We start from the raw sequence: 11289 nt of genomic DNA on the forward strand, positions 1-11289 counted from the left end.
TTTATTTGAGAGGCAGAGACACAGATAGACATGGGAGGGGGAAAAGGGACAGAGAGAGAGACAGACAGAAAAAGAACACTCCCATCTGTTAGTTCACTCCCCAAATTCCCACAATGGTGAAGGCTGGACCAGGGCCAGGACCATATGCCAGAAAGGGTAACTCAGACCAGGTCTCCAATATGGACAGCATGAATTTAATTACTTGAGCCATCAGTGCTGCATACGAGGGTCTGCATTGTTGAGAAGCTGGAGTCAGGAGCTGGAGCCAAGTATGGAACCTGCCATTCCTATAAGGGACCTGGATGTCTTTACTGACGTCTTAACCACTTAACACTTGCCCATCCTTTCAACCTTGTTTTAAGTATTTATGTATTTATTTAGTTAGTTGAAAGGCAGAGCAACACAGAGAGAGGAAGAGACAGAGAAAGCGAGAGATTTTCCATCCACTAATTACTCCCCAAATACCCCCAATAGCCATGTTTCATTCAGGCCATAGCCAGGAATCAGGAATTCCATCCAGATCTCCCACATGAGAGGCAGGCACCCAAGTATTTAGGCCACAGTTCCACTGCTCTCCCAGGCTCATTAGCAGGCAGCTGAATCAGGAGCAGAGAAGGCAGGACTTGGACCAGCACTGTGATATCGGATGCTGGTTCTTTCAACTTGTTATGACATTTTAAAAACACTTTAGTTTCCTTTGTTAAATCATTAGCTAACTCATTTGGGAAACAACATGAACTTAGGAGGCAGAAATGGTTGTGTTTGCATAACAGCCCCGCATATAATTATTAAATGTCCAAGTTACTTTGCCTATCTGATCTTCAATTATTTCAGTTGTAGAATAAAAATAGTGAAGGTACTTAGCTCATAGGATTTAATATGAGAATACTTATATGTGAAAAGTAACCAGAATAATTGGCAACACATTGGCACTTTAAAATATGCATACTTATTTCCTTTCTTCCACTCGTATATTTTTAAAATCTGTTTTTATCTTTTCTAATTGACATGTAAAGGAAGTAAGGAATTTGCAGGATATAACTAAGGTATAAGTAGATCAATCTGCTTCACCTGCATACTCAAGGTACCCTCAGTTTTCTCCCCAGTGCACTCTCTGCTGTATGTTGTACACTACCTAGATTCTGGCTGCAACTTCTAGGTGTTTGGATGGCCAAGCATACATCCTAAGCCCTCTTTCATAAGTCCAGCACAACCACTGTTTCTTAGCTTCCTTTAGAAGTATGTTATTTCTGTTCAATGTCTCCTTCCCAATGCTTCTTGCCTCCTATTATAGATTTTACCATCGTCTCCTCTCGTTCAAGTACAAGTTCTGAGGCTTACACCTGTGTGCTTCTTCCTTGGGAAGCCTGGTGTCACTGTAGAGAAAGACATGTACATAGATCAGTTTAGAAAAAAAATCAGAAAAATCTTTGGGGGCCTCAGTAGACATGTTTGCTTCAATGTATAAGAGGCTCCTGTTGAAAAGTACCTATCAGGGTAAGTGCACAGTGACTCCTGTTGTTGACTTTACCAATTGACACTCCTGTCTATGGCATCAGTAATCTCCCTATGCTCCAGTCATGAGTTTCCAAGGCTATGGAAGCCCTCTGAGTTCTCCGACTCTTATCTTGTTTAGACAAGGTCATAGTCAAAGTGGAGGTTCTCTCCTCCCTTCAGAGAAAGGTACCTCCTTCTTTGATGACCTGTTCTTTCCACTGGGATCTCACTCGCAGAGATCTTTTGCCAGAGTGTCTTGGCTTTCCATGCCTGAAATACTCTCATGAGCTTTTCAGCCAGCTCCGAATGCCTTTAGGGCTGATTCTGAGGCCAGAGTGCTATTTAGGACATCTGCCATTCTATGAGTCTGCTGAGTATCTCACTTCCCATGTTGGATCACTCTCCCCTTTATTTACTCCATCGGTTAGCGTTAGCAGGTACTAGACTTGTCTATGTGCTCCCTTTGTCTCCCAGTCCCTCCACCATGACCAACTGTGAACTGAAACTGATCACCTGGAACAGTGAGATGGCATTGGTACATGCCACCTCGATGGGATTGAATTGGAATCCCCTGGTATGCTTCCAACTCCACCACTTGGGGCAAGTCAGCCTGAGCATGTCCCAAATTATACATCTCTTCCCTCTCTTATTCCCACTCTTATGTTTAACAGGGATCACATTTCAGTTAATTTTCAACACTTAAGAATAACTGTGCATCAATTACAGATCTAAACCAGTCATATTAAGTAGAACAGATAAAAAAACTACTAAGAGGGATAATGTATTAAGTTGTTCATTAACAGTCAGGGCTATGCTGATCAAGCCACCGTTTCCCATAGGAGTGTCAATTGGTAAAGTCAACAACAGGAGTCACTGTGCACTTACTCCTCATGTAGGATCTCTATCCTTAATGTGCTGTACATTGAGATTTAATGCTATAACGAGTACTCAAACAATATATTTCACTTTGTGTTTCTATGGGGGTGCAAACTGTTGAAATCCTTACTTAATGCATACTAAACTGATCCTCTGTTAAAAAAAAAAAAAAGAAAAAGAAATTATCAATTCCCAACTTGACTCTCACTGGGATTAAACATGACAATAGGTCTGCTCTGATTTCATCATCATTTAAAAAAAATCATCTATTATTTTTCACTTTATATTTCTGTGTGGGAGCAAACTGTTGAAATCCATACTTGATGTATACTAAGCTGATCTTCTGTATATTAAGATAATCAAAAATGAATCTTGATGTGAATGGAAGGGGAGAGGGAGTGGGAAAGGGGAGGGTTGTGGGTGGGAGGGACGGTATGGGGGGGAAGCCATTGTAATCCATAAGTCGTACTTTGGAAATTTATATGCATTAAATAAAAGTTAAAAAAAAAAAAGAAAAGAAAAGTACCTATCAGGGAGTGATGAGAAGAGAGCATATGGTATCTTTGGGCACCCTACAGGTTTCAGAGAGATTTCCACCTTTTCCCTGTTGCTGGTGAACATTCCCTTCTCATTTTCCACTTGGATCATTTACCCAGTTCCTTGGCAGTACCACCTGGGAGGGTAAACTCCATACTTCTTGTAGCCTGAGTGACCTTCATCCTCTCTTCATCCTCCACGAGTTTTTTTCTGATTAGTTTTCCAGGTCACCATTGAAGCATAAACTCTATTTTACTTCTGTCAGGGTCTTCTCTTTTGATTCTTAAGAACCACAGCCAAACATTTTCTCCTATAAATCAAAGCTTTTCCTTTCAATTATTGTGTGTGATGTGGGCTTCAAGAGCCTATTTTGAAGTCAGACAAAAAAAAAGTCAACTTTTCTTTTTTACTCTGTGTTTTAAAAATCCTTGTTCTCTGAGAATTATTTTGTGGATGCCTCTGACTGAGTGTGAAAATGGCTACATTCAAATGGGAGCAGAAAGGAAAATTTCAAGGTTGATATTTGTCATAAGACTATATTTGATTTTATATTATACATATTTGCATAGATCACATCACTCCTGAAAGTCATAGGTTTGCTCTTGTCCCTCCATGTAGCCTCTCAAAGAACCTGACCTGTTATTTTGCTTATAGTAGGTACACAGTAAATATTTGTTGAATTAATTTAAAAAATGCAAGTGCATGTTTTTTTGAAAACTCAAGGGCAAAGTCACATGAAATCCTGTGGGACATAATACACAGACACTGTAATTTGGTAACCAGTTGATTCAGGTTTGTAAAACAATGGTATTTTTAAAATTAAAAACATGCTGAGAATTTCATTAGCCTTGTTCAGGAACGAAAATGTTAGTAGGATGGGTAACGCAAATTCAAGTGTTCCTTACACATCCCACTGGAATTCTACATTGAATCTAAACAAATTATGACTTGATTGATTAGATGAACCCACACAGCCACCTTGAAATTAAATTACTTATGTAAAATTAAGTATTATTATTTAGAGATACTGCAAATGAAATTTGGAAAACTATTTCGTATGTAATTTTAGGTCTGAAAGATTGATTTATCTTTTAATTTCACTGATGTTTTGTGGATGCTGTTGTCTTTATTCAGGTGAGAAAGGGGAAAAGGGGTTGCTTGGGATTCCCGGAGGAAAAGGCAAGGCAGGTGAGATATGCTCCTTTTACTCTTTCATCTCTAGAATAATCCCAAATGCATTTGTCACACAGTTAATGCATTTTAAGGAAAAACGGAAGTCTGAACAATGTGACCCTGTGCTCCTTTGGGTAAAGGAAAGGCAACTCTCCTGCCTCTCCATGGTGACTTCCAATCACATTCCACCCCAGTCATGCCTACAATGAGGGCCAGACCCTGCACCTCAGGAAGCAGCCCTCCTCCCAGGCTAAGAGGGAATGCTGCCATGTGTTCCATTCCGCTAGCATCTGAACAAGCTCCTGGCCAGCAGCTGACCAGCAGTAGACTGGCTGGCTCCACAAGGGCCCCATGGCTATGGAATCGGCTTTCCACAGCCAGGAAGATTCTCCCTGAGTATAGAAAAAAGTTTTATTTCCAGAGTTTAATGCAGGGAATGAAGGAGCTTGTTCTTGGGAAATTTCAGTTGTTTCTATCCACAGGGGTGCAGTGAACACTAGTTCTAAGAATTGTTTGACATTCCTCCATTTAGCTATGAATACGGATAAAGTCACAGATGTTTTTCTTTAAGGCTAATAAGATTACTTTTACTTTTCATACTCTCAAAAAAAAAAAAAAACAATGAAAATGTTTACATGAAACAGCCATTAAACCAAAAAAGACAATCATTTGAATATGTTTATCCTGTTCCTTACAATTTCTTCTCTCTGACAATATTAGTAGGTAGTTGAAATCATAAGTGAGCAAAAGGGAAAGGAATGCCAGTTAAAATTGTAGTTGGTCCACAAACTGGAAAACTGGCCTTCAAAACCGCAAATTGGATCTACTAATTTATAGAATCTGAACTTAGTCCTTGAAACATGCATGTTCTCTGTCAAGTGGATAATCAGTACTAACGTTTGATTGAATCTTGGTAAGTGTCCCTTCTCATGGGAGAATTGTGCGAGTTAGTGAATAATGCAGTAACTGAAAAGAGGACTGGCTGGAAATATGTTTTAAGGAAGCTGTGAAAATTTTATTCTGAGATAGGACAGACAAGTTCTGTGTTCAGCAAGAATGCCAAATGGTTCACAATGTGGCTGCAGTGGCTTGTCATATGTCTTCTTCTTTTTAAAGATTTAATTTAAAACTGTCTCTAAACTCTTTCAAAACATGTAAGATGATAATTTCTGGATTCCTGAAGATGACGGAAATTGGAAACCTTGTTTTAAATAAAAGGTTAGAATTATAGCCATTCACAGAGAGATAGTCATACTAGAAAAATATAGTAAATATTAGGGAGAGAGTTTTCCCAATTGCTGTACATGTACTTCAACAGGAATTCACGGGTTTTGTTATTTAAAAGGTACTGTGTGTGACTGTGGAAGATACCGGAAAGTTGTTGGACAACTGGACATTAGTGTTGCTCGGCTCAAGACGTCTATGAAGTTCGTCAAGAATGGTGAGCGTATTGTCTTCTGCTTTGTGCTATATATCAATTGATTTAATTCCTTTCATCATTGCAATTCCATACTCTTATCAGGAAATACCTTTGGATAGACAAAAACTTAATGAGATAGTGTCACCAGTTTAAGGTCACCCAAAACGCTAACTATCTACTCAGATTCCAGAATACCTCAAGTCCATACATTTACACATGTACATCACCTACAAATAGAAAAAGGTACTTTTCTGAAAGTAGAAAATGGTGAAAAGGACAAAATTTGATAAATTATGCCTTAAGAATAAAAACAGTCAGGAAGAGTCAGATATAACTGGCAAATCAGAAAACTGAAACAATAATGGAAATAAGTGCTGTTTCATTGAGTCCTTGGAATAGTGCATAACTACCAGTATTATATCACTGAGTTCCATTATAGTTGTTATAATGTAGGTACTATAATTAAATGGAAGCTTAGAGAGTGTACTTTGCCCATAGATCCAGAACTAATAAGCACTGGAACAGGGATTTGAATACAGGTTTCTCTAAGTCCTGCATCCACTGCATAAACTGGTCTAAGCACTATGTGTTTCTTTAAGTTTTTATGAGTTCTCATATTAATCATCTTTTTTATTCCTTGGCCATTTCCCTGCAAGAGTTAACAGTAAAGCCTTTAGTAGATGGGTCTTAGGTATTCATTCTGAGTCAGCAATAATGATGGACCTCTTGTAATTATATCACAATTGGTTTCATTTTGTTGTGATTTTATTTATTGTAATGCAGTTATATTTGCTGTATATTGTTGGAAGCACACAAATGTTATCTTGAGTTCATTCTATCTAGTGATACTAGAGGGCACAGGAACTATTTGACATTAGCTTACCCCTGTAATTATAGTTCTGATCTTAACTGAAGATTCTGTCTCTGATATGCCTGAGACTATCATGAACACACCAGATCCCAAGATATAATGTAGAGCAATAATATTTTTAAAAGATTTTTTTGGTTTATTTATTTGAAAGGCAGAGTTACAGAGAGGCAGAGGCAGAGAGAAAGACAGATAGAGGTCTTTCATCCACTGGTTAACTCCCCAGATGGCCACAATAGCCAGAGCTGCACTGATCCTGAAGCCAGGAGCCAGTAGCCTCTTCCAGGTCTCCCACATGGGTGCGGAGGCCAAGGCCTTGAGCCATCTTCTACTGCTTTCCTAGGTCATAGCAGAGAGCTGGATCAGAAGTGGAGCAGCTGGGACTTGAACCTGCACACATGTGGGATGCCGGCACTGCAAGTGGTGGCCTTACCTCTAGGCCACAGAGCCAGCTCCAAGAGCAATATTTCTTAACATTCAGTGATTATCAGAGTCTTTGTGAATTAAAGCTATGGACCCTAAAATTTAGATGTCATTTAGATGTCCCTGTAACCCAAAACACATCAAAAGACTTCAAAAAGTTCATGAAAAATACACTTAAAACTATATTTTGGTTCAAAAGATGTTTGGAAATGCATGAACAATTTTTGTATAATATTCATTTCTGTCAACTTTTAAAGACCCCTACATATGCCATATTCTAAGCTCAAGATGATTCTCACTCCTTGGTCCTGTACTAAGCTTCCTTAATAATTCAGTCTCCCTCTTGTTTATGGCAAAAAAAAAGGGGGGGGGGGTAAGTTCAATCAATGAACATGTTCTTGATGCAAGAATTTGGCCCAGAGTTGACAAATTTCTTGGTCATTCCCGAATTTTTTGTCATTCCCGAATTTTTTCAATAAGCATTTATCATGCCTTGAATTATTCTAGACACTGAGGCTGAGCAGTATCAAAGATTTGATCAGCATCCTCAAGATATTTAGAGTTGAGTTGGAAAAACACAAAGCACACATACACACACACACACACACAAAGACTAGATTATGTTGAATGCTACAAAGGAGGAAGTAGATAGAACAAAGGAAACAAAGGGAAGAGCCCATAAGAACTACTATGTCCATCCAGGGGCATTGGAAAGAATTTTTACAGCAGATACTGTTTCCTTTGCAATCTAAAAAGACAAGAGTTTCCAAGATAGAAAAGCAATGAGAAGATTTTTTCCAGGCATAAGAAGCAAGGAGTAGAGGATAGAAGCATGCTTGTGAGGCTATACATGTGGATCAGGCATAAACTAGGTTGGGGAAATCAGAATGAGTTAAGGAGGACGCTTGTTCTGATTACAAGTCCTTTTCATCATAGCTGTCTGCTGGACAGCTGCATGGGAAATTAATGAGAAAGGAAGTGAGGACTACTGGTAGAATTTCATTCTCCATTTGCAAACTAGAATGGGGTGAAAAAATTAAACCAATGATTACCTTATAACAAGAACCTGTGGAATCGTTCTTGAATGTTGAATCAATGAATTTTGATCTGGCAACTTTATGCATGTACTTGTTTTTTCTCTCTTTGAGATATGCAATGACACTTCTTTTTCTCCCCACAAAGTCATAGCAGGGATTAGAGAAACTGAAGAGAAATTCTATTACATCGTGCAGGAGGAGAAGAACTACAGGGAGTCAGTGACTCATTGCAGGATCCGGGGAGGAATGCTAGCGATGCCCAAAGATGAAGCTGCCAACACACTTATTGCTGACTACATCGCCAAGAGTGGTTTCTTCCGGGTGTTCATTGGGGTGAATGACCTTGAAAGGGAGGGGCAGTACGTGTTCACAGACAATACTCCACTGCAGAACTACAGCAACTGGAAGGAGGGGGAGCCCAGTGACCCCTACGGTCATGAGGACTGTGTGGAAATGTTGAGCTCAGGCAGGTGGAATGACACAGAGTGCCACCTTACCATGTACTTTGTCTGTGAGTTTGTCAAGAAGAAAAAGTGACTTTCCCTATGCCACACATTTGTTATTTCCCTGTGACTATCACTACAGTTATTTTCACCCATGTTTATCTTCCTAATTACACTAAAGTCATTCTGACTAAAGACAAAAGGAAATGCTAAACTGAGTTTTGGAATCTGCATCACTATTCCTCTGTGACAGTTTTGATGTTTTCATGTATGGTTTCTCATTGACCCAACAGTTCACCAGGATACAGGGGACCCAAGAGCATTTGAATTACTAGTCAAGTAGGAAGTGTTTGTCTACAACTCAAATGATGTATTCTCTTGGCATTTGCTCTGCCATCTCTCCCTGGAGCCCTATCCTCTGTGGATAATTGCACAGTTGGCTGATGATGATTAGCCTAATTTGCCTTTACTGAAAGCCAAACATATAGGAAGACCTTCTCTGACTAATGTCAAAATATACCTATCTTTGAACCCCACATCCCTAATTCTTTGAGCAGTCATGCACCATGGCCAAGTCATCCTTGAAAGTTCCCCTTATTTATAGAGACATAGAAACACCCTGAATCTCAATGTGAGGATCTTCCAGCTTCGTGACCTATTCCAGACAATGTGGAAGCCTAGACACTCATTTTGTGCTTCTGATCTATAACATTTAAAGTACACCAAGCAAGTACTTCTGACACCCTTCTGTAGGTGTACACTATTGTCTCTGGCCCTAAGATATTGATTATCCAATTAACAGGAGACCCCAGAAATCTAAAAAAAAAAAAATAGGGTTTTTTTCCAAAAAAATGTTTTATAGTACTGTTAAATTGCCCCTAGCTATTAACATGACTTCATTTTTCCTTGTCATAGACTTATCCATATCAGCTTTTAAGCTTATACCCTTAAGCATGGAGTATAGGGGAAGGGGTTTGTAATTCCTTCAGAAAACTCTAAAAACTTCAAATTGTCTCAAACATCCAGCCTCAAAGTGTAATACACCCTTGCCTCTAATATATCACCCATATTAACATTTCATGGGAAGCCTTTTAGTCTCCAGAAATCCATATTTTAAAAACTCTGAATTAGAGATGTCATTTCTAATACTCAGACATCTCAGGAATGTGCCAAGTGTGTAGTTCAGAACATGCCTAAAACTCTCATATTTACTAATCTGATAACATTACCCCTTGAACTATAGATCAAACCTCAAAGTGCTTTCACTTGGAATTTAAAAATAAACAGTTCAACAAAACTGATGCTTCAGTTATGGTTTGTGACATATGATTAGACAGTTTAAGATGCTGGCAAAATTGTTAATGAAATAACAAAAACAGATCAACAACATATGTTCACTTTAAACCATCTGTCCATGATTTCACTCATGACTAACTGATTATGAGATGGGATTTAACTGGGTTATTTCTGTGGGGCCACAGAATAAGAAGGGCCACAAACTCAGATCCTACAGGAACCAGTCCGATGACACAAATGAATGAGGTGGAAATGTGTGGCGCACTGATCACAGCTTGCCATGCTAAAGGAGTTCACTGCTCCTCAGTCACTGCTATAGTTGTCATAGAGGAACCAAGTGTTGCTCCATATCTTGATACTTCAACAGAAGTCAGAATGCTGGAACTTCATTATGTCTTCATATTTTTTAAAGGTTGGCAACTAATCAATGTTTAACCAAGATTTTAAGTCATACAGAATCTGCTAGCCAAAATTGTGATCTTTCCATTTCTCACTTCTGGGGAAAAGTTCTGAAGGTTCTACCTAACTGTAAAGAACATAATTAGAATATGATGACATCAAAGTCAAAGTCTTCCATAAATGCTTATTCAATTAAGCTCAATACAGGAATCTGTTAAATTGTGTGGCATTTATCAGGTTTTTAAACTTCTTCTGTAGTTTCTTTGGAAATACAGCAGAGGATATTGTGAAGGCAAGGCAGTTTTAGTACAAATTACACAGTGGTCTACCATGCAAGGACTATATCCTTTGGTACAAGATCATCCAAGTTCACAAGGAATGAGAACACATAAGGAACACTTGGAGGTTTTTTAAAGGGAGATAATAAGAGAGGAGGATGACTACAACAGAGAATATTGCCTAGAGGAAACACCCATTGGGACCCAGGATTTTTTCAAAGCCCCCTAATATGTGCATCCTTATTGTGTATATTACAAATGTGATTATTATTTTTATTATGAATATTATAATAACAACAGCAATTCTCTCAACAACTCATCTTTTCTGCCAATGCTCCCAAGAGAAGATGAATTTCAAAGAATAGTTATCTGCAAATGTGCAGCGAAGAGATTTTGAAAGCACCACAAAATTAGAATTGCAGTTGCAGGCGGGCGCCACGGCTCACTAGGCTAATCCTCCACCTTGCGGCGCCGGCACACCGGGTTCTAGTCCCGGTCGGGATGCCAGATTCTGTCCCGGTTGCCCCTCTTCCAGGCCAGCTCTCTGCTGTGGCCAGGGAGTATAGTGGAGGATGGCCCAAGTGCTTGGGCCCTGCACCCCATGGGAGACCAGGAAAAGCACCTGGCTCCTGGCTCCTGCCATCGGATCAGCGCGGTGCGCCGGCCGCAGTGCGCCAGCCGCGGCAGCCATTGGAGGGTGAACCAATGGCAAAGGAAGACCTTTCTCACTGTCTCTCTCTCACTGTCCACTCTGCCTGTCAAAAAAAAAAAAAAAAAAAAGAGTTGCAGTGAAAACAATATTTGTGAAGCACTTTGTGATTTATAAAATGCCTTTGTATAGTTCTCATTTTAGCCTTACAAACTGAGAAGTTAGACGGCATTTTTTACAGCCATTTGCCTGAAAAGGCTACTAAGGCCCAAACAACCTAAGTAATTTACCAAAATCGACTTATTTGCCAATTGAATGTTCTCTCCAGCACCTGTCCATTGCTCTTATATTGAATTGAAATGCATCCACAATGCCTTTGTGAATAGCAAGGGC

General features: G+C 39.3%; 1 protein-coding gene across 2 annotated transcripts in view; it reads left to right on the forward strand.

Annotated features, from left to right (window-relative positions):
- COLEC10 (collectin subfamily member 10) overlaps window positions 1-11005 on the forward strand; it is a 132142-nt gene extending 121137 nt beyond the window's left edge. The window contains exons 5-7 of one of the 2 annotated variants that reach the window (XM_070075427.2): window positions 4045-4098; window positions 5429-5524; window positions 7977-9571. In XM_070075427.2, the coding sequence (XP_069931528.1) occupies window positions 4045-4098; window positions 5429-5524; window positions 7977-8368 (542 nt within the window). In that variant the 3' untranslated portion in view covers window positions 8369-9571. Of the gene's footprint in view, window positions 1-4044; window positions 4099-5428; window positions 5525-7976 lie in introns of both variants that reach the window. The other variant, XM_002710746.6, reaches the window with a different exon arrangement.
- Window positions 11006-11289: the final 284 nt, after the last annotated feature.

The sequence above is a fragment of the Oryctolagus cuniculus genome, chromosome 6, assembly GCF_051225735.1.
Source record: "Oryctolagus cuniculus isolate XC-2025 breed Fujian yellow rabbit chromosome 6, ASM5122573v1, whole genome shotgun sequence".
Lineage (NCBI taxonomy): Eukaryota > Metazoa > Chordata > Mammalia > Lagomorpha > Leporidae > Oryctolagus > Oryctolagus cuniculus.